Source organism: Salmo salar, chromosome 11 (assembly GCF_965601325.2).
Source record: "Salmo salar chromosome 11, fSalSal1, whole genome shotgun sequence".
NCBI classification, from domain to species: domain Eukaryota; kingdom Metazoa; phylum Chordata; class Actinopteri; order Salmoniformes; family Salmonidae; genus Salmo; species Salmo salar.
In genome coordinates, this window is record NC_138301.1 from 105,690,513 (window position 1) to 105,715,143 (window position 24,631).

At 45.8% G+C, this 24,631-nt stretch overlaps 1 protein-coding gene across 1 annotated transcript in view; it reads left to right on the top strand.

Moving 5' to 3' along the window:
- Positions 1-22,920, top strand: part of LOC106563458 (leucine-rich repeat transmembrane protein FLRT1) — a 56,171-nt gene extending 33,251 nt beyond the window's left edge. The window contains exon 3 of the mRNA XM_014129064.3: positions 16,777-22,920. Coding sequence (XP_013984539.1) covers positions 16,879-18,978 — 2,100 coding nt within the window. The 5' untranslated portion in view covers positions 16,777-16,878 and the 3' untranslated portion in view covers positions 18,979-22,920. The remainder of the gene's footprint in view (positions 1-16,776) is intronic.
- Positions 22,921-24,631: the final 1,711 nt, after the last annotated feature.

Genomic DNA, 24,631 nt, shown 5'->3' on the forward strand with positions numbered 1-24,631 from the left:
GCAGCAACAACAACAGTAGTAACAGCAGCAGCAGCAACAACAGTAGTAACAGCAGCAGCAGCAACAACAGTAGTAACAGCAGCAGCAGCAGCTACAGTAGTAACAGCAGCAGCAGCAACAGTAGTAACAGCAGCAGCAACAGTAGTAACAGCAGCAGCAACAGTAGTAAAAGCAGCAGCAACAGTAGTAACAGCAGCAGCAGCAACAACAGTAGTAACAGCAGCAGCTACAGTAGTAACAGCAGCAGCAGCAACAACAGTAGTAACAGCAGCAGCAGCAGCTACAGTAGTAACAGCAGCAGCAGCGACAGTAGTAACAGCAGCAGCAGCAACAACAGTAGTAACAGCAGCAGCGGCGACAGCAGTAACAGCAGCAGCAGCAACAACAGTAGTAACAGCAGCAGCAGCAGCTACAGTAGTGCCAGCAGCAGCAACAGTAGTAACAGCAGCAGCAGCGACAGTAGTAACAGCAGCAGCAGCAACAACAGTAGTAACAGCAGCAGCAACAACAGTAGTAACAGCAGCAGCAGCAGCTACAGTAGTGCCAGCAGCAGCAACAGTAGTAACAGCAGCAGCAGCGACAGTAGTAACAGCAGTAGCAGCAGCTACAGTAGTGCCAGCAGCAACAACAGTAGTAACAGCAGCAGCAGCGACAGTAGTAACAGCAGCAGCAGCAACAACAGTAGTAACAGCAGCAGCAACAACAGTAGTAACAGCAGCAGCAGCAGCTACAGTAGTGCCAGCAGCAGCAACAGTAGTAACAGCAGCAGCAGCGACAGTAGTAACAGCAGTAGCAGCAACAGTAGTAACAGCAGCAGCGGCGACAGCAGTAACAGCAGCAGCAACGGCAGTAGTAACAGCAGCTACAGTAGTGCCAGCAGCAACAACAGTAGTAACAGCAGCAGCAGCTACAGTAGTAACAGCAGCAGCAGAAACAACAGTAGTAAAGGCAGCAGCAGCAACAACAGTAGTAACAGCAGCAGCAGCAGCGACAGTAGTAACAGCAGCAGCAGCGACAGTAGTAACAGCAGCAGCAGCAACAGTAGTAACAGCAGCAGCAACAACAATATTAACAGCAGCAGCAGCAACAACAGTAGTAACAGCAGCAGCAACAGTAGTAACAGCAGCGACAGTAGTAACAGCAGCAGCAGCAACAACAGTAGTAACAGCAGCAGCAACAGTAGTAACAGCAGCAGCAGCAACAACAGTAGTAACAGCAGCAGCAACAGTAGTAACAGCAGCAGCAGCAACAACAGTAGTAACAGCAGCAGCAACAGTAGTAACAGCAGCAGCAGCAACAACAGTAGTAACAGCAGCAGCAACAGTAGTAACAGCAGCAGCAGCAACAGTAGTAACAGCAGCAGCAGCAACAGTAGTAACAGCAGCAGCAGCGACAGTAGTAACAGCAGCAGCAGTGAGAGTAGTAACAGCAGCAGCAACAGTAGTAATAGCAGCAGCGACAGTAGTAACAGCAGCAGCAGCAACAGTAGTAACAGCATCAGCAGCAACAGTAGTAACAGCAGCAACAGTAGTAATAGCAGCAGCGACAGTAGTAACAGCAGCAGCAACGACAGTAGCAACAGCAGCAGCAGCAACAGTAGTAACAGCAGCAGCAGCGACAGTAGTAACAGCAGCAGCAGCAACAACAGTAGTAACAGCAGCAGCAACAGTAGTAACAGCAGCAGCAGCGACTGTAGTAACAGCAGCAGCAGCGACAGTAGTAACAGCAGCAGCAACGACAGTAGTAACAGCAGCAGCAGCAACAGTAGTAACAGCAGCAGCAGCGACAACAGTAGTAACAGCAGCAGCAACAGTAGTAACAGCAGCAGCAGTGACAACAGTAGTAACAGCAGCAGCAACAGTAGTAACAGCAGCAGCAGTGACAACAGTAGTAACAGCAGCAGCAACGACAGTAGTAGCAGCAGCAGCAACAGTAGTAACAGCAGCAGCAACAGCAGTAACAGCAGCAGCAGTGAGAGTAGTAACAGCAGCAGCAACAGTAGTAATAGCAGCAGCGACAGTAGTAACAGCAGCAGCAGCAACAGTAGTAACAGCATCAGCAGCAACAGTAGTAACAGCAGCAACAGTAGTATCAGCAGCAGCAACAACAACAGTAGTAACAGCAGCAGCAGCAACAGTAGTAACAGCAGCAGCAGCAACAGTAGTAACAGCAGCAACATTAGTAACAGCAGCAGCAACAACAACAGTAGTAACAGCAGCAGGAGCAACAACAGTAGTAACAGCAGCAGCAACAGTAGTAACAGCAGCAGCAACAGCAGTAAGAGCAGCAGTAGCGAGAGTAGTAACAGCAGCAGCAACAGTAGTAATAGCAGCAGCGACAGTAGTAACAGCAGCAGCAACGACAGTAGTAACAGCAGCAGCAACAGTAGTAACAGCAGCAGCAGCAGCGACAGTAGTAACAACAGCAACAGTAGTAACAGCAGCAGCAACAGCAGCAGCATCGACAGTAGTAACAGAGGCAGCAACAGTAGTAAAAGCAGCAGCGACAGTAGTAACAGCAGCAGCAACGACAGTAGTAACAGCAGCAGCAACAACAACAGTAGTAACAGCAGCAGCAGCAACAACAGTAGTAACAGCAGCAGCAGCAACAGTAGTAACAGCAGCAGCAACAGTAGTAACAGCAGCAACATTAGTAACAGCAGCAGCAACAACAACAGTAGTAACAGCAGCAGCAGCAACAACAGTAGTAACAGCAGCAGCAGCAGCAACAGTAGTAACAGCAGCAGCAGCAACAGTAGTAACAGCAGCAACATTAGTAACAGCAGCAGCAACAACAACAGTAGAAACAGCAGCAGGAGCAATAACAGTAGTAACAGCAGCAACAGTAGTAACAGCAGCAGCAGCAGCAACAGTAGTAACAGCAGCAACAGTAGTAACAGCAGCAGCAACAACAGTAGTAACAGCAGCAGCAGCAAAAACAGTAGTAACAGCAGCAGCAGCAACAACAGTAGTAACAGCAGCAGCAACAGTAGTAACAGCAGCAGCAACAACAGTTGTAACAGCAGCAGCGACAGTAGTAACAGCAGCAGCAGCGACAGTAGTAACAGCAGCAGCAACAACAGTAGTAACAGCAGCAGCAGCAACAGTAGTAACAGCAGCAGCAGCAACAACAGTAGTAACAGCAGCAGCAACAGTAGTAACAGCAGCAGCAACAGTAGTAACAGCAGCAGCAACAGTAGTAACATCAGCAGCAGCAGCAACAGTAGTAACAGCAGCAGCAACAGTAGTAACAGCAGCAGTAGTAACAACAGTAGTAAAAGCAGCAGCAACAGTAGTAACAGCAGCAGCAACAGTAGTAACAGCAGCAGTAGCAACAACAGTAGTAAAAGCAGCAGCAACAGTAGTAATAGCAGCAGCAGCAACAGTAGTAACAGCAGCAGCAGCAACAGTAGTAACAGCAGCAGCAGCAACAGTAGTAACAGCAGCAGTAGCAGCAACAGTAATAACAGCAGTAGCAACAACAGTAGTAACAGCAGCAGCAACGGTAGTAACAACAGCAGCAGCAACAGTAGTAACAGCAGCAGCAACAACAGTAGTAAAAGCAGAAGCAACAGTAGCAACAGCAGCAGCAGCAACAGTAGTAACAGCAGTAGCAACAACAGTAGTAAAAGCAGAAGCAACAGTAGCAACAGCAGCAGCAGCAACAGTAGTAACAGCAGCAGCAGCAACAGTAGTAACAGCAGTAGCAACAACAGTAATAACAGCAGCAGCAACAGTAGTAACAGCAGCAACAACAACAGTAGTAACAGCAGCAGCAGCAACAACAGTCGTAACAGCAGCAGCAGCAACAACAGTAGTAACAGCAGCAGCAACAGTAGTAACAGCAGCAGCAACAGTAATAACAGCAGCAGCAACAGCAGTAACAGCAGCAGCAACAGTAGTAATAGCAGCAGCGACAGTAGTAACAGCAGCAGCAACGACAGTAGTAACAGCAGCAGCAGCAGCAACAGTAGTAAGAGCAGCAGCAGCAACAGTAGTAACAGCAGCAACATTAGTAACAGCAGCAGCAACAACAACAGTAGTAACAGCAGCAGGAGCAACAACAGTAGTAACAGCAGCAGCAGCAGCAACAGTAGTAACAGCAGCAGCAACAGCAGTAAGAGCAGCAGCAGCAAGAGTAGTAACAGCAGCAGCAACAGTAGTAATAGCAGCAGCGACAGTAGTAACAGCAGCAGCAACGACAGTAGTAACAGCAGCAGCAACAGTAGTAACAGCAGCAGCAGCAGCGACAGTAGTAACAACAGCAACAGTAGTAACAGCAGCAGCAACAGCAGTAACAGCAGCAGCATCGACAGTAGTAACAGAGGCAGCAACAGTAGTAAAAGCAGCAGCGACAGTAGTAACAGCAGCAGCAACGACAGTAGTAACAGCAGCAGCAACAACAACAGTAGTAACAGCAGCAGCAGCAACAACAGTAGTAACAGCAGCAGCAGCAACAGTAGTAACAGCAGCAGCAGCAACAGTAGTAACAGCAGAAACATTAGTAACAGCAGCAGCAACAACAACAGTAGTAACAGCAGCAGCAGCAACAACAGTAGTAACAGCAGCAGCAGCAACAGTAGTAACAGCAGCAGCAGCAACAGTAGTAACAGCAGCAACATTAGTAACAGCAGCAACAACAACAACAGTAGAAACAGCAGCAGGAGCAACAACAGTAGTAACAGCAGCAACAGTAGTAACAGCAGCAGCAGCAGCAACAGTAGTAACAGCAGCAACAGTAGTAACAGCAGCAGCAACAACAACAGTAGTAACAGCAGCAGCAGCAAAAACAGTAGTAACAGCAGCAGCAGCAACAACAGTAGTAACAGCAGCAGCAACAGTAGTAACAGCAGCAGCAACAACAGTTGTAACAGCAGCAGCGACAGTAGTAACAGCAGCAGCAGCGACAGTAGTAACAGCAGCAGCAACAACAGTAGTAACAGCAGCAGCAACAACAGTTGTAACAGCAGCAGCGACAGTAGTAACAGCAGCAGCAGCGACAGTAGTAACAGCAGCAGCAACAACAGTAGTAACAGCAGCAGCAGCAACAGTAGTAACAGCAGCAGCAGCAACAACAGTAGTAACAGCAGCAGCAACAGTAGTAACAGCAGCAGCAGCAGCAACAGTAGTAACAGCAGCAGCAACAGTAGTAACAGCAGCAGTAGTAACAACAGTAGTAAAAGCAGCAGCAACAGTAGTAACAGCAGCAGCAACAGTAGTAACAGCAGCAGTAGCAACAACAGTAGTAAAAGCAGCAGCAACAGTAGTAACAGCAGCAGCAGCAACAGTAGTAACAGCAGCAGCAGCAACAGTAGTAACAGCAGCAGTAGCAGCAACAGTAATAACAGCAGTAGCAACAACAGTAGTAACAGCAGCAGCAACAGTAGTAACAGCAGCAACAACAACAGTAGTAACAGCAGCAGCAGCAACAACAGTCATAACAGCAGCAGCAGCAACAACAGTAGTAACAGCAGCAACAACAGTAGTAACAGCAGCAGCAACAGTAATAACAGCAGCAGCAACAGCAGTAACAGCAGCAGCAACAGTAGTAATAGCAGCAGCGACAGTAGTAACAGCAGCAGCAACGACAGTAGTAACAGCAGCAGCAGCAACAACAGTAGTAAAGGCAGCAGCAACAGTAGTAACAGCAGCAGCAGCAACAGTAGTAACAGCAGCAGCAACAGTAGTAACAGCAGCAACAGTAGTAACAGCAGCAGCAGCAACAGTAGTAACAGCAGCAGCAACAGTAGTAACAGCAGCAGCAGCAACAGTAGTAACAGCAGCAGCAGCAGCAACAGTAGTAACAGCAGCAGCAACAGTAGTAACAGCAGCAGCAGCAACAGTAGTAACAGCAGCAGCAGCAACAGTTGTAACAGCAGTAGCAACAACAGTAGTAACAGCAGCAGCAACAGTAGTAACGGCAGCAGCAGCAACAGTAGTAACAGCAGCAGCAGCAACAGTAGTAACAGCAGCAACAACAATAGTAAAAGCAGCAGCAACAGTAGTAACAGCAGCAGCAGCAACAGTAGTAACAGCAGCAGCAGCAACAGTAGTAACAGCAGTAGCAACAACAGTAGTAACAGCAGCAGCAGCAACAACAGCAGTAACAGCAGCAGCAACAACAGTAGGAACAGCAGCAGCAGCAACAGTAGTAGCAGCAGCAACAGTAGTAACAGCAGCAGCAGCAACAGTAGTAACAGCAGCAACAGTAGTAACAGCAGCAGCAGCAACAGTAGTAACAGCAGCAGCAACAGTAGTAACAGCAGCAGCAGCGACAGTAGTAACAGCACCAGCAGCAACAGTAGTAGCAGCAGCAACAGTAGTAACAGCAGCAGCAGCAACAGTAGTAACAGCAGCAGCAGCAACAGTAGTAATAGCAGCAGCAGCAACAGTAGTAATAGCAGCAGCAGCAACAGTAGTAACAGCAGCAGCAACAGCAGTAACAGCAGCAGCAACAGTAGTAATAGCAGCAGCGACAGTAGTAACAGCAGCAGCAACGACAGTAGTAACAGCAGCAGCAACAGTAGTAACAGGAGCAGCAGCAACAGTAGTAACAGCAGCAGCAGCAGCAGTAGTAATAGCAGCAGCAGCAACAGTAGTAACAGCAGCAGCAACAGCAGTAACAGCAGCAGCAACAGTAGTAATAGCAGCAGCGACAGTAGTAACAGCAGCAGCAACGACAGTAGTAACAGCAGCAGCAGCAACAACAGTAGTAAAGGCAGCAGCAACAGTAGTAACAGCAGCAGCAGCAACAGTAGTAACAGCAGCAGCAACAGTAGTAACAGCAGCAACAGTCGTAACAGCAGCAGCAGCAACAGTAGTAACAGCAGCAGCAACAGTAGTAACAGCAGCAGCAGCAACAGTAGTAACAGCAGCAGCAGCAGCAACAGTAGTAACAGAGCAGCAGCAACAGTAGTAACAGCAGCAGCAGCAACAGTAGTAACAGCAGCAGCAGCAACAGTTGTAACAGCAGTAGCAACAACAGTAGTAACAGCAGCAGCAACAGTAGTAACGGCAGCAGCAGCAACAGTAGTAACAGCAGCAGCAGCAACAGTAGTAACAGCAGCAACAACAATAGTAAAAGCAGCAGCAACAGTAGTAACAGCAGCCAGCAGCAACAGTAGTAACAGCAGCAGCAGCAACAACAGCAGTAACAGCAGCAGCAACAACAGTAGGAACAGCAGCAGCAGCAACAGTAGTAGCAGCAGCAACAGTAGTAACAGCAGCAGCAGCAACAGTAGTAACAGCAGCAACAGTAGTAACAGCAGCAGCAGCAACAGTAGTAACAGCAGCAGCAACAGTAGTAACAGCAGCAGCGGCGACAGTAGTAACAGCACCAGCAGCAACAGTAGTAGCAGCAGCAACAGTAGTAACAGCAGCAGCAGCAACAGTAGTAACAGCAGCAGCAGCAACAGTAGTAATAGCAGCAGCAGCAACAGTAGTAACAGCAGCAGCAGCAACAACAGTAGTAACAGCAGCTGCAACAGTAGTAACAGCAGCAGCAGCAACAGTAGTAACAGCAGCAGCAGCAACAGTAGTAATAGCAGCAGCAGCAACAGTAGTAACAGCAGCAGCAACAGCAGTAACAGCAGCAGCAACAGTAGTAATAGCAGCAGCAGCGACAGTAGTAACAGCAGCAGCAGCAGCAACAGTAGTAACAGCAGCAGCAGCGACAGTAGTAACAGCAGCAGCAACGACAGTAGTAACAGCAGCAGCAACGACAGTATTAACAGCAGCAGCAGCAACAACAGTAGTAAAGGCAGCAGCAACAGTAGTAACAGCAGCAGCAGCAGCAGTAGTAACAGCAGCAGCAACAGTAGTAACAGCAGCAGCAGTAGTAACAGCAGCAGCAAAAGTAGTAACAGCAGCAACAGTAGTAACAGCAGCAGCAACAGTAGTAACAGCAGCAGCAGCAACAGTAGTAACAGCAGCAGCAGCAGCAACAGTAGTAACAGCAGCAGCAACAGTAGTAACAGCAGCAGCAGCAACAGTAGTAACAGCAGTAGCAACAACAGTAGTTACAGCAGCAGCAGCAACAACAGCAGTAACAGCAGCAGCAACAACAGCAGTAACAGCAGCAGCAACAACAGTAGGAACAGCAGCAGCAGCAACAGTAGTAGCAGCAGCAACAGTAGTAACAGCAGCAGCAGCAACAGTAGTAACAGCAGCAACAGTAGTAACAGCAGCAGCAGCAACAGTAGTAACAGCAGCAGCAACAGTAGTAACAGCAGCGACAGTAGTAACAGCAGCAGCAGCAACAGTAGTAGCAGCAGCAACAGTAGTAACAGCAGCAGCAGCAACAGTAGTAACAGCAGCAGCAGCAACAGTAGTAACAGCAGTAGCAACAACAGTAGTAACAGCAGCAGCAACAGTAGTAACAGCAGCAGCAACAGTAGTAACAGCAGCAGCAGCAACAGTAGTAATAGCAGCAGCAGCAACAGTAGTAACAGCAGCAGCAGCAACAGTAGTAACAGCAGCAGCAACAGTAGTAGCAGCAGCAGCAGCGACAGTAGTAACAGCAGTAGCAACAACAGTAGTAACAGCAGCAGCAACAGTAGTAACAGCAGCAGCAGCAACAGTAGTAACAGCAGCAGCAGCAACAGTAGTAATAGCAGCAGCAGCAACAGTAGTAACAGCAGCAGCAGCAACAGTAGTAACAGCAGCAGCAGCAACAGTAGTAACAGCAGCAGCAGCAACAGTAGTAACAGCAGCAGCAGCGACAGTAGTAACAGCAGCAACAGTAGTAGCAGCAGCAACGGCAGTAGTAACAGCAGCAGCAACAGTAGTAACAGCAGCAGCAGCAACAGTAGTAACAGCAGCAGCAACAGTAGTAGCAGCAGCAGCAGCGACAGTAGTAACAGCAGTAGCAACAACAGTAGTAACAGCAGCAGCAACAGTAGTAATAGCAGCAGCAGCAACAGTAGTAACATCAGCAGCAACAATAGTAGCAGCAGCAGCAGCGACAGTAGTAACAGCAGTAGCAACAACAGTAGTAACAGCAGCAACAACAGTAGTAATAGCAGCAGCAGCAACAGTAGTAACAGCAGCAGCAGCGACAGTAGTAACAGCAGCAACAGTAGTAGCAGCAGCAACGGCAGTAGTAACAGCAGCAGCAGCAGAGTGGGTAGGAAAATGGACTAGCGACAAGACGGATGCTGTCTCAAATCTCAGGAGGAACATGTCATAGTGATGTAGTGCTCAAATCAAGGCACTTAACCTCAGTGGCTCATGGGTAACATTCTAATTTAACATTCACGGCTGTTACTGAAACATTCATAGAAATCATGTATAGATGTCGCTGGGAGATTTGAGTTAAAGTTTAAATTATGATGCGTGCATCTCATTTTAGGATACGGCCCTAATGGAGTATTCAGATGAAATGTACAATATGGTAACAGTACTGTTTGTACGTTACTTTGATTAAAGCATCTGCTCTGAATTTATAGATTGAGTGGATTAGGTAGTATGTTAATGTCATTATTTATAAATTGATGTGCATTGATTATCTTTTAAGCCATTAATAATTAGTTTAATTGTATTTAATACAATCATGTGTTTTGCAGCATTAGGTTGTTTTGTACCCTACTGGACATTTTGAAGGCAGCTGATTCAGATTTTGTAGCAGTAGCATCAGTTCAGAGCTAATGACTCTGAAGAGGCCTAGGGTCTGTTCCAGACAAGCAATGAAGCTCACTGATTGCACTCTGCTGACTCAAGCACAATGGACGGCTTCTAATAGTTTCTCTCTCACAGAAACGACTATATACAGTACTGCCAAAGACAAGGTATTTAAACTATTAAAAGTCTTGCAGAATGGTCCAACAGTGCATTCGGAAAGTATTCAGACACCTTAACTTTTTCCACATTTTCCAGCCTTATTCTAAAACGGATAGAATTTTTTTTTTTCGTCATCAATCTAGACACAATACTCCATAATGACAAAGCGAAAACAGGTTTTTAGAAATATTTGCACATTATAACATTTTTTAAACAGAAATACCTTATTTACCTAATTATTCAGACCCTTTGCTATGAGACTCAAAATTGAGCTCAGGTGCATACTGTTTCCATTGATCATCCTTGATGTTTCTACAACTTGATTGGAGTCCACCTGTGGTAAATGCAATTGTTTGGACATGATTTGGAAAGGCACACACCTGTCTATATAAGTTCCCACAGTTGACAGTGCATGTCGGTGCAAAAACTAAGCCATGAAGTCGAAGGAATTGTACGTTGCGCTCCGAGACAGGATTGTGTTGAGGCACAGATCTGGGGAAGGGTACCAAAACATTTCTGCAGCATTGAAGGTCCCCAAGAACACAGTGACCTCCATCATTCTTAAATGGAAGAAGTTTGGAACCAACAAGACTTTTCCTAGAGTCGGCCAGACTGAGCAATCGGGGGAGGACCTTGGTCAGGGAGGTGACCAAGAAACCGATGGTCACGCTGACAGAGCTCCAGAGTTCCTCTGTGGAGATGGGATAACTTTCCATAAGGACAACCATCTCTGCAGCACTCCATCAATCAGGCCTTTATGGTAGAGAGGCCAGACGGAAGCCACTCCTCAGTAAAAGGCACATGACAGCCCGCTTGGAGTTTGCCAAAAGGCACCTAAAAGACTCTCAGATCATGAGAAACAAGATTCTCTGTTTTGATGAAGCCAAGATTGAACTATTTGGCCTGAATGCCAAGCGTCACGTCTGGAGGAAACCTGGCACCATCCCTACGGTGAAGCATGGCGGTAGCAGCATCATGCTGTGTGGATGTTTTTCAGCGGCAGGACTGGGAGACTAGTCAAGATCGAGGAAAAGATGAACGGAGCAAAGTACAGAGATATCCTTGATGAAAACCTGCTCCAGAGTGCTCAGGACCTAAGACTGGAGCGAATCTTCACCTTCCAACAGGACAATGAACCTAAGCACACAGCCAAGACAAGGCAGGAGTGGCTTTGGGACAAGTCTCTGAATGTCCTTGAGTGACCCAGCCAGAGCCCGGACTTGAACCCGATCGAACATGTCTGGAGGGACCTGAAAATAGCTGTGCAACGACGCTCCCCATCCAACCTGACAGAGCTTGAGGGGATCTGCAGAGAAGAATGGGATAAACTTCCCAAATACAGGTGTACCAAGCTTGTAGCGTCATACCCAAGAAGACTCTAGGCTGTAATCGCTGCCAAAGGTGATTCAACAAATTACTGAGTAAAGGGTCTGAATACTTACAGTACCAGTCAAAAGTTTGGACACATCTACTTCTTCAAGGATTTTTCTTCATTTTTTTAAACATTTTTTTAACATTGTAGAATAATAGTGAAGGCATCAAAACTATTAAATAACACATATGGAATCATTTAGTAACCAAAAACGTGTGAAACAAATCAAAATAGATTTTATATTTGAGATTCTTCAAAGTAGCCACCCTTTGCCTTGATGACAGCATTGCACTCTCTTGGCATTCTCTCAACCAGCTTCATAAGGTAGTCCCCTGGAATGCATTTCAATTAACAGGCCTTGTTAAAAGTTAATTTGTGGAATTTCTTTCCTTCTTAATGCATTTGAGCCAATCAGTTGTGTTGTGACAAGGTAGGGGTGGTATACAGAAGATTGCCCTATTTGGTAAAAGACCAAGTCCATGGACTGTCGTTTGTCTTTGCTTATTTGAGCTGTTCTTGCCATAATATTATTATTTATTTTTTGTACATTTTAATTTAAGCTTTATTTAACTAGGCAAGTCAGTTAAGAACAAATTCTCATTTACAATGACGGCCTAGGAACAGTGGATTAAATGCCTTGTTCAGGGGCAGAACGACAGATTTTTACCGAATCCCCAAGCTGACAAGGTAAAAATCTGTCGTTCTGCCCCTGAACAGAGCAGTTAACCCACTGTTCCTAGGCCATCATTGTAAATAAGAATTTGTTCTAAACTGACTTGCCTAGTTCAATAAAGGTTCAATTAAAATTAAAAAAAATATATATATTATGGCAAGAACAGCTCAAATAAGCAAAGAGAAACGACAGTCCATTATTTCTTTAAGACATGAAGGTCAGTCAATCCAGAAAATTTCAAGAACTTTTGTGTGCAGTCGCAAAAACCATCAAGCACTATGATGAAGCTGGCTCTCATGGGGATCGCCACATGAAAGGAAGACCCAGAGTTACCTCTGCTGCAGAGGATAAGTTCATTAGAGTTAACTGCACCTTAGATTGCAGCCCAAATAAATACTTCACAGAGTTCAAGTAACAGACACATCGCAACATCAACTGTTCAGAAGAGACTGCGTGAATCAGTCCTTCATGATCGAATTGCTGCAAAGAAACCACTACTAAGGCACACCAATAAGAAGAAGAGACTCGGGCCAAGAAACACGAGCAATGGACATTAGACCAGTAGAAATCTGTCCTTTCCAGGTGAAACTGGTTGAGAGAATGCCAAGAGTGTGCAAAGCTGTCATCAAGGCAAAGGGTGGCAACTTTGAAGAATCTCAAATATATTTTGGTTTGTTTAACACTTTTTTGTTTACTACATGATTCCATATGTGGTATTTCATAGTTTGATGTCTTCACTATTATTCTACAATGTAGAAAATAGTAAAAATAAAGAAAAACCCTTGAATGAGTAGGTGTGTCCAAACTTTTGACTGGTGATATTTTTGTTTGACATTTTTTTATAAATTTGATAAATTGTAAAAAAACTTTTTTTGCTTTGTCACTATGGGGTATTGTGTGTAGATTGATGAGGATTTTTTTTTTAAATTCATTTTAGAATAAGGCTTTTTTACATAACAAAATGTAAAAAAGTCAAGGGGTCTGAATACTTTCCGAATGAGATATACGAAAATAACATTTTGGAGAGTTGATAGTACAACAATGATTGAGCATGGCCATATTGTAGCACAGTAAAAGTAAATAGGTCATCGTTTTCTCTTGTATATATTTTTTTCCCATCCTCAGACTCTTCATCCTCTATTTTTGTGTTTCATTTATTTATCCTTTGATCCCTTCATTTATCCCCTTCAGCACCATGGCCATCTCTTGCTTGCATCACTCCTTCCCAAGCACCAATCTCTACATTTTAAAGGACATTCATGGACATAGGCATGTAAGATAAGCTTCGTGCCAGTGTTACCTCTACCATGCCATCAATAGAGTGGATTTCCCGATACACCAGCACCCTCTTTGGTAATCATTCCCAGATTTTCCTCTTTTATCATAAATATGTGGATATGAGTGCTGCCAGTTATGGTTTCTGTAGTGGATTTCATGGTGAAGATACTGTAGCAACAGTCAATGCTGTCATTTTAGATCTACTCTCTCTCCCTCTCTCTCTTGGTGGCTCTCTGTCTCTCTCTCTCTCTCCCCCATCCCTCTCTCCTCCTCTCGCTCTCCCCACCCTCTCTCCTCCCCGCTCTCTCTCTCCCCCACCACTCTCTCATTCTCTCTAGCTCTCTATGTAAATTGATCCTCTCCTTCTTGCTCCAGTTCCAGTATTGGAAAGTGTAGGGCTGTTTTGTGTACTGTACCCTCCCTGCCTTAGGCGACTGTCTGTCTGGCCAGACCATTTCCACACCAACCCCCTCCCCCTCCTCATCCCCATCCCCTCCACACAGCCCCACAATGTCTGACATCTCCCAAATACAGATGACTGCAACTTTGACTGCAACAATTTGTGGGGACACACACGTGTCCTGTACAGTCTGGCTCACGCACACACACGTCTGTATACTTCTGTCACTGTACTCTACAATTACATCCACACACACAAACACACACGCACACACACTCTCACACCCTCAATGGATCTGCACCATAGACATATAGTACCTTCAGAAAGTATTCATACCCCTTCACTTTTTTCACATTTTGTTGTGTTACAGCCTGAATTTAAAATTGATTCAATTGAGATGTGTCACTGGCCTACACACAATACTCCATAATGTCAGTGGAATTATGTTTTTAGAAATGTTTACAAATTAATTAAAAATAAAAAGCTGAAATGTCTTCAGTCAACAAGTATTCAACCCCTTTGTTATGGCAAGCCTAAATAAATTCAGGAATAAATTCAGGCTCACTCTGTGTGCAATAATAGTGTTTAACATGATTTTTAAATGACTACCACATCTCTATACCCCACACATAAAGTACAATTATCTGTAAAGTCCCTCAGTTGAGCAGTACATTTCAAACACAGATTCAACCACAAAGACCAGGGAAGTTTTCCAATGCCTCGCAAAGAAGGGCACCTATTGGTAGATGGGTAAAAAAGCAGACATTGAATATCCTTTTGAGCATGCTGAAGTTACTAATTACACTTTGGATGGTGTATCAATTCACTCAGTCACTACACCGATACAGTTGTCCTTCCTAACTCCGTTGCCGGTCAGGAAGGAAACCGCTCAGGGATTTCACCATGAGGCCACAGTTACAGAGTTAAAACAGTTACAGAGTTTAATGGCTGTGATAGGACACTGAGAATGGATCAACAGCATTGTAGTTAATCCACAATACTAACCTAAATGACAGAGTGAAAAGAAGGAACCCTGTACAGAATAAAACATATTCCAAAACATGCATCCTGTTTGCAATAAGGCACTAAAGAAAAACTGTTTTAAAAAATGGTCAAATAAATCAACTTTATGTCCTGAATACAAAGCGTTATGTTTGGAGCAAACACAACACAACACATCACTGAGTACCACGCTTCATATTTTCAATCATGGTGGTGGCTGCATCATGTTATGAGTATGCTTGTAATCAGCAAGGAATAGAAACAGAATAGAAATAAGCCCAGGCAAAATCCTAGAGGAAAACCTGGTTCAGTCTGCTTTACACCAGACACTGGGAGACAAATTCACCTTTCAGCAGGACAATAACCTAAAACACAATGCCAAATTTACACTGGAGTTGCGTACCAAGAAGACAGTGAATGTTTCTGAGTGGCCTAGATACAGTTTTGACGTAAATTGGCTTGAAAATCTATGACAAGACTTGAAAATGGCTGTCTAGCAATGATCCACAACCAACTTGAGAGAGCTTGAAGAATTTTTAAAAGAATAATGTGCAAATCTTGTACAATCCAGGTGTGCAAAGCTCTTAGAGTCTTCCCATTAAAACTCACAGCTGTAATCGCTGCCAAAGGTGATACTAACATGTTTTTTAAAAATACATTTATTTATTTTATTTCACCTTTATTTAACCAGGTAGGCTAGTTGAGAACAAGTTCTCATTTACAACTTCAACCTGGCCAAGATAAAGCAAAGCAGTTCGACACATATAACAACACAGAGTTACACATGGAGTAAAACAAACATACAGTCAATAATACAGTAGAAAAATAAGTCTATATACAATGTGAGCAAATGAGGTGAGATAAGAGAGATAAAGGCAAAAAATAGGCCATGGTGGCGAAGTAAATACAATATAGCAAGTAAAACACTGGAATGGTAGATTTGACAGTAGATGAGTGTGCAAAGTAGAAATACTGGGGTGCAAAGGAGCAAAATAAATACATTAGGCGGAATTGTATTGACTGAGGGGTGTGAATAGTTATGTAAATGAGATATTTCTGTATTTCATTTTCAATAAATTTGCAAAAATGTTTAAAAACATGCTTTCACTCTAATTATGGGGTAGTGTGTGTAAATGACTGAGAAAAAAATATATTGAATCAATTTTGAATTTTGAATTTTGAAACACAAAAAAAGTGGAATAATTCAAGGGGTATGAATACTTTCTGAAGGCACTGTAAATGATGTCATAATGTCTGTGGATTAGACCAGCCCTGCTAGTGTAAGCCAAATGAGTAACCATGGGAGGGAGAAACTAAAGTAACTGTAGAAAGTGTTTAAGATCTATCTATGTGCCGTTCTTTGTTAATCCACCCAATCACAACTCCATATGTTCCTCTAATCCCTCCCACTCTCTCCAACACATCGATCTCACTGTCCTTCTATCTGGCCTTTGAAGGAACTGACCCAAATACTCCCCTCTGTTTGACAGACTTCTTTGCACAGCTGCTCAGACTAAAAAAAACACACTCAATCCCTCACTCTACTCTGCCACACACACACACATATAGTACACTCATAGCACATATACACACATACATACAATACGCTCATGCATATACACACATACGCACATATGCACACTCATATCCTAGCTTATCAATATTCCGTGGTGAATGCAGAAACAGTGGGATGTACTGTATACCTAATCTGCTTAGTCTTTGGGAGAATTCAAATAAATACTCTATTACACTGTTATAGGGCCAGGAGATTTCACCAAACATGTGGTCAGACCAGAAATATTAGGCCCTAGTTATTGGATTCTTTCAGTGGACAGACCATATGGTCTGGAAAAACTGTATTTTTGGAATAGTAATTTCCCTCTAGGAACACTGTTTGACCAAAAAAGTATTTGATATATTTCGTTATGTTCAATATTTTCAAACAGGTTTGGCCACGGTTTATTTTACTGAAATTGATTTGAAGAAAAATCCTCTCCTTTCCTCCAACTCCTGCTGGAAGCAGATTACTGCCACTTCACCATGACAAGGGGGATTGAAGTCAAGATATAGACCCTTAGAGGGATTAGTAAACTGTAGCGGTTCAATTTCCATGTGACCATGTATAATTTGTGGGATATGGTTTAGGCATAATGAAATAAGGGTACATTGTCAAGCTTGTTATGTCCTGGCATTTCAGTGATTTGGGAATTTCAATTAAACCTTAGTGATCTGGTCACTTGAGCGAATTGTTAACTAAAACCTGTCTCCTTTTCAGTCTATCTAGGGCTGAAGGAGCCAGCCTGGTTTGAGCTGATCCTTAGGATTCAAGGATCCAGGAAGTTGAGATCGAGAGGAAGGGACGTTCATCATCAGCACCATGGCGTCTGAGGGAGTGGTCGAGCTGCGTGATTGGCTGTTCCTGCTCATGCTCTGCCTGACTCTGTTGGCCGAGGTGCTGGAGATTGCTGCAGCCACAGGGTACGACGAGGAGGGAGACCCAGTGTGCCCCTCTGTCTGCCGATGTGACGAGGACTTCATCTACTGCAACGACCGTGGCCTGAGCTCTATCCCCCCTCTGCCCCCCTCTGCCACTGTGCTCTACCTTCAGAACAACCACATAGACAACGCCGGGCTCCCCACCTCCCTGGAGCGTCAACTCACCGTCCGAGTAGTCTACTTGTATGATAACGAGCTGGATGACTTCCCCATGCACCTTCCCCCTTCCCTCCGGGAGCTGCACCTGCAGGATAACAACATCCGTACGCTTCCCCGCGCCACCCTGGCCCGCATGCCTCTACTGGAGAAGCTGCACCTGGACGACAACTCTGTCTCCACCGTCAGCATCGAGGACCAGGCCTTCGTTGACAACCCACGGCTGCGCCTGCTTTTCCTGTCACGTAACCACCTGTCCAGCATCCCTTCTGGGCTCCCGGCCTCTCTGGAGGAACTGAGGCTGGACGACAACCGCATCTCCACCATCCCCACCCACGCCTTCCGTGGCCTCTCCTCCCTGCGACGCCTCGTTCTGGATGGGAACCTCCTGGCCAACCAGCGCATCGCAGATGACACCTTCTCCCGCCTCTCCAACCTGACAGAGCTTTCATTGGTGCGTAACTCCCTCCTGACCCCGCCACTCAACCTGCCCAATACCCACCTGCAGCGTCTCTCTCTGCAGGACAACGCTCTGATCCACATTCCCCGTGGCTCCCTGGATGGCATGAGGAGGCTCCAGAGACTGGACCTGTCTGGCAACAACCTGACCACCCTGCCTCGGGGCCTGTTCAAAGACCTGGACAGCCTGGGACAACTGCTGGTGCGGGGGAATCCCTGGCACTGTGGCTGTAACCTGCGCTGGTTACATGACTGGCTGCATGCTAGGGGTAACTCCATCACGGTGAGGGGCCTCACCTGCCAGGGGCCTGACAAGGTTCGAGACATGGCCCTTAAGGACCTGACCAGTCAGATGGAGGAGTGTGAAGTCCCAGGCATAGTGGCTGTCGGGGCTGGGGCTGGGGTCGGGGCCACAGGAAGTGAGACCAGAGACAGAGGGGGTGGAGCAGAAGTAGGAGGGGTTGCTGCTAGCTCCACCACTATCGCCCCTCCACAGGGCTCCCTCTTCACCCTGCGCTCCAAGCGGCCCGGCCTGGGGCTCCCAGACTCTGGTCTAGACTACACACTGGGCAGCAGTGGAGTAGGTAAGAGCCTGGCCCTGAATGTCAAGCCCTTGGCCCCCGACAGCATCCGTGTCACCTGGAGCGTGGCCCAGCCCACCTCCTCCTTCAGACTTAGTTGGCTGCGGCTGGGAACCAGCGCTGCGATGGGCTCCATCACAGAGACCCTGGTGAGAGGAGACCGCAGAGAGTACCTGCTCACCTCCCTGCACCCCCGCTCCAGCTACATCATCTGCATGGTGCCCCTGGCGGCCAGCTCCGGGGGTAGAGGAGCCATGACAGGTGGAAACACTGACTCAGATGAAGCTCCAGTGTGCGCTAAAGCTGAGACGTCAGACCCCAGTCAGCCAGATGTGGGCCAGGAGGACAACCAGCACCCTGAACACATGGCTACTCTGCCTCTGGCTGGGATCATTGGAGGAGCTACGGCCATCGTCTCTCTGACGCTCATAGTTGCCGTCTTTTGCTGGTACAGGCATCGGGCCGGACGCCTGTCTTCTCGTGACCACTACAGCCGTGGCAGCTCCAGAAAGAGCAAGCACTATGATGACTACATTGAGTCAGGCACAAAGAAGGACACCACCATCCTGGAGATCCGAAGCCCAGGGTTCCAGATGACACCCATGGTTACCCACCAGCCGCTGCAGCCCATGCCCCTCCGGGAGGATTACATCATCCACACTATATTCCCCTCCAATGGCACCGGCCTCTACAAAGGTGCCCACCAAGTGTCCAATGCAGGGTATGGCACCAACCGTGGCTATAGAGAAGGAGGGATCCCAGATATAGACTACTGTTACACGTGATAGTCCTGGCCAGTTCCACACTGTTCTAGATGTACTGTATAGATGCACAGTTTTTTTGTCCGCATGGGTTCTTCTGAAGCACCCCCTTTTGTGCCTTCCTCTTCTAGTCTCCCATTCCAGCTAAGCCTGCTGTTCACTGCACTGGCACTATTTGATTAATTGGTTGGGATGCCTGCAGGAAACCGCTACTGGTACACAGCAGCAGGGACTAACAAACGTCCCATTACAGGTGTTGATACAGACTGCTTCTTCACACCATTAGTAGTGGTCAGTGTACTTTTTCATCACTGCTCCCTCTCTCAGTGAGACATAGTAAAATAATGTGCTGTGTTGAAACGGCAAAATATTTTCACATACAGTACAGTTCCATTTCAGGGCATATGTATGGAAAGTCACACTAACAAAGCTGTAAGGTTAAAAAGTCCTGAAAGGGTCAGAAAGACAGACTGATATTCATCCCTTGCCCACTGGCCATATTTTGCCCTCTTGGCTCATCCGTTTAAATGCCTCAACTATCCCGATGTGCCCATTTTGTCCTATCAGTTACCTGAAGACAGGGCTCTTTAAAGCTGTGAATTGTTCTTTTTCAAACGGCCCACATAACCGCTTGTCTTAAAGCAGACTAGTTGTAGTCTGATCCAGTGGTTCCACAGGGTGAGGGTCTTGTCAGGGCCCAGGGGTGGCTGTCCCTGAAGATATCCTTGATGACTCTGGCTAGATTCTATAACAGAACAATGCATTGAATTCAATGCAGCCCAGGCTTGTAGATACTTTACTTAGATAGACATCCACTGATCAAAGCTAGTGCTTTGATCAGTCCCTCATTGCTACCCTTATTTATTGGTTTTGTTTTCGGTGCATTTTTTTGGAGCTGGGCCTTGACATTTTTGATGGGGAAATTACTCTAATTTCACCCTTGATGGGGATGATGGATTTGTTGTAGGTCATTTTTGAGCAAGAAGAAGATTTAAAAAATAAATTTAAAAACTCTGAAGATTCGAATTCTCTTGACTGCACCAGCGTGAATGTTTATGTTGTGTACACCCCTTCAATTAAAACTATCTGAAGCAAAAGAGACATTATCAGTTTACAAGACAGAACTTGGTTAATAATAGAGTACCCTGCCAAGACTGACAAATCACTACATTGAGACTTAAGAGTCAAACCTCCATTTCTCCCTCTGTGTACTTATCAAGTTACCTTAGAAGGTGGTGGTGTTCTGGTGAGAAGGGGGGCCTCCGCTTGGTACTAGATGGCTTTGTAGTTGTTCACTAGTGGGCCGATTCCCAACAGGACAGAGGACCTCTGTGGAGCATCCTGTGGACAGACACAGCAGTCTTGTAAGTGTGAACCAGAAAATGAGTATGTAAACAGCTAGAGGATATCAGGTAGATTATCAAACCGTAACACTGTGGACCTGCACTGTGGGAGGGAGTGAGTAGGTAGAGGATCTGAGGAGGTGGGGTGAGGCGACAATGGGGCGAGTTCTATTTTCCTTTGTGTGGGCACTGATGATAATCCTCTGCTCAACTGGGTTGGGCTCAATTCCAATTGAAGGCAGTCAATTCAGGAAGTGATTTGAATTTAAAACTCTTGAAATAAATAGCTTTTCAGTTTATTGAGAAGTCATTGAAAATAAATGCCCTTATTTAGATTATTTGATTGTAATTTTAGTTTACTTCTTGAATTGACTGCCTTCATTTTGAATTGAGCCCAACCCTGCTACTCAGTCCACTTCCCCTATACCCAGCAGCACTACAAATGTAAATGAATCAGCACTTACAGCTACGTAACAGGGAGTGAATGAGGGGATAATGACAGACAGGGAGACCTAGAGAGACACAGAGGAAAAGAGAGTGACAGATTCAAATGCAGAAGACAACACAGAAATGATGGCTCTGGAACGACGGAGTTAACCCATGCATAAACCTGTTTGTCATAGCCTGCTACTCCACATTGCTTTAATATTCTCCATTGCTTGTTTATCACTTTACTGTTTCCATGGTGGAAACAAATGGTGATTCCTTGGCTGTTTTGTCTGTTAGGATTTCGTAGTAGGTTGACTGTCAGACAATATGTCAAAGGAGAGTTCATTTTATTTTGAATACAACATGTGAGACTGGAATAAATGATGCTGTTGGTGGCAGGTTTTTATTTTAGAAAATATTGATACACATTTTTTATTTTTTTTATTTAGTTTATTCATTTTATGCTGTTACCATGACATCCACTAATTTCCACTTTGAGATACCATCTACACCTGTCTCTACAGGAAAAACAAAATACTGAGCCTTTTAAAAGTGTGCACATTTTTTGTGGTAGGGTCTCTATTGAGTGTACACCTTCTTTAGAAATCAATTCTCAGAGAGTGGTAATAATACAGTATAATCTATCACATTACAGCAACAACGTCGCCATTTCACCATATGTAAGAGCACAAATAACTGTTGAAATATATATATTTTATTTTTTGAAGTAACCACACATAGGGGTAATAGTGAGGGGAAGAATCATATCACAGGTAACCAGCTTACATACAGAAACCAGGCCTGCATGATTTACTGTAACTCCCTCTCTGCCTATTACTCGCCCTCTCTCTCCTATAAAACATAGTGTATTTATTTGGTATGTAGCTATTACGGCAGGTAGCATAGTGGTTAGAGGGTTGTACCAGTTACCGCTAGGTCGCTGGTTCAAATGAGCCGACAAGGTGAAAAATGAACAAGGTACTTAACCCTAATTTGCTTTACTATGGCTGACCCTGTAAAACACCACATTTCACTGCACCTATGTGACAATATATATATTTTTTAATTATTGTTTCTAGTTGAGCTTGCATGCCTAGATATGTATGTTTGAGAGAAAGGGAGTCAGAGAGAGAGAGAGAGAGAGAGTCAGAGAGAGTCAGAGAGAGAGAGAGAGAGAGAGAGAGAGAGAGAGAGAGAGAGAGAGAGAGAGACATAGTAAGTATGCAGATTGTGTGCATCACAGTCATCGCAGGGAGCACTTACGGTAATTTTGTTTCATTTTTTTAGACCATCTGCCGATTTTACTTCTCTGTCGACTCGACCAGCAGTTGGTGTTTGTGTGTGTGTCAGATTGTGTGGCTCCTGCCGACTCAGACCAGCAGTTGTTCCACCTGCAGCCCATTAACACAGATGTCTTCCCTTCCCTGCTGCGACTGCCCTGGCTCCACCGAAAGGCCCTGTTTGCATAGTCTGTGTTTCGAAAAAAAATAAAACACTCCACTCTGTGCTCAGATCGATGCTAGCTGCACAATAACAGAGAGCGAAAACAGGGTCAGCTGGGGATCCGTCACCCAGCACACTTTCTAAAGCTTTCTGGGTGAAATGGTGCTCATCATTATCATCATTATCATCAATTATTGCACATTCCCATCCACATTCAGCGCGCCCTCTTCATGCCCCTTCTCTTAGTAGAGTGCCCATCACCCAACCCACACAAGAGTTGGAAGCCTTTGGTATGCTGAGTGGATCCAGGTTTCAGGCGCCAACTTGTGCCACTTTCACATCATGTCGGAAACTTGGAAACTCTTGAGATTTCTGACTTGCTTACTCATTGTAGAAAGATGATACTCGAGTTTCCCACTTGGGAATTATCAGAATCAACCAACAGGAAGCTTTACGCAAATAACTTAGGTTAATTTTAACTCTGAGATCCCAAGTTTCCAACATGACATGAACACGGCATAACACAGGAAATTCAAGGCAATGGTCTGTGGTTTTATGCTTTAAAAAATCATTTTAATGTTGTTTTTTTGTCTACCCCTCCACATTTTTCCTGTGTTTTTTGTAAGTTGCTGCTGTCGAAACATCGCTCTCTCTTCCTTTGTTGGACTCTGTGTTATACTGAGAAAAAATGAAAAATTTTGTATAAAGGATGTCTCTTTTCAATGTGATTAAAGAGGAAATGTGCAAAGCCTTGTGGAGTCTATGTATTTGTGTGAGGGAGTGTGTGTGTTACTGTGTGTGTTTCAGTCTGTTTGTCTAGCATTAGTGTGTTTGTGTCTGTTTGAGTGTACCTGTTCCTCGTTAAAGTTGTGTCCTAGCGCACAGGGGTCTAAACCGAAGCCATGCAGCTTTGTTGGCTCTGGTACAGATGTATTGATTTCCACTGCTTTGGCCCCCTCATATCCCACAGGCAAATACACACACACACACACACACACACACACACACACACACACACACACACACACACACACACACACACACACACACACACACACACACACACACACACACACACACATCTACAAAGCTGATAGACCTACAATGATTACATTACATTTACATTACATTTAAGTCATTTAGCAGACGCTCTTATCCAGAGCGACTTACAAAATGGTGCATTCACCTTATGATATCCAGTGGAACAACCACTTTACAATAGTGCATCTAAATCTTTTAAGGGGGGGGGGGGGGTTAGAAGGATTACTTTATCCTATCCTAGGTATTCCTTAAAGAGGTGGGGTTTCAGGTGTCTCCGGAAGGTGGTGATTGACTCCGCTGTCCTGGCGTCGTGAGGGAGCTTGTTCCACCATTGGGGTGCCAGAGCAGCGAACAGTTTTGACTGGGCTGAGCGGGAACTGTGCTTCCTCAGAGGTAGGGGGGCCAGCAGGCCAGTGGTGGATGAACGCAGTGCCCTTGTTTGGGTGTAGGGCCTGATCAGAGCCTGAAGGTATGGAGGTGCCGTTCCCTTCACAGCTCCGTAGGCAATCACCATGGTCTTGTAGCGGATGCGAGCTTCAACTGGAAGCCAGTGGAGAGAGCGGAGGAGCGGGGTGACGTGAGAGAACTTGGGAAGGTTGAACACCAGACGGGCTGCGGCGTTCTGGATGAGTTGTAGGGGTTTAATGGCACAGGCAGGGAGCCCAGCCAACAGCGAGTTGCAGTAATCCAGACGGGAGATGACAAGTGCCTGGATTAGGACCTGCGCCGCTTCCTGTGTGAGGCAGGGTCGTACTCTGCGAATGTTGTAGAGCATGAACCTGCAGGATCGGGTCACCGCCTTGATGTTAGTGGAGAACGACAGGGTGTTGTCCAGGATCACGCCAAGGTTCTTAGCACTCTGGGAGGAGGACACAAGGGAGTTGTCAACCGCGATGGCGAGATCATGGAACGGGCAGTCCTTCCCCGGGAGGAAGAGCAGCTCCGTCTTGCCGAGGTTCAGCTTGAGCTGGTGATCCGTCATCCACACTGATATGTCTGACAGACATGCAGAGATGCGATTCGCCGCCTGGTTATCAGAAGGGGGAAAGGAGAAGATTAATTGTGTGTCGTCTGCATAGCAATGATAGGAGAGACCATGTGAGGATATGACAGAGCCAAGTGACTTGGTGTATAGCGAGAATAGGAGAGGGCCTAGAACAGAGCCCTGGGGGACACCAGTGGTGAGAGCGCATGGTGCGGAGACAGATTCTCGCCACGCCACCTGGTAGGAGCGACCTGTCAGGTAGGACGCAATCCAAGCGTGGGCCGCGCCGGAGATGCCCAACTCGGAGAGGGTGGAGAGGAGGATCTGATGGTTCACAGTATCAAAGGCAGCAGATAGGTCTAGAAGGATGAGAGCAGAGGAGAGAGAGTTAGCTTTAGCAGTGCGGAGAGCCTCCGTGACACAGAGAAGAGCAGTC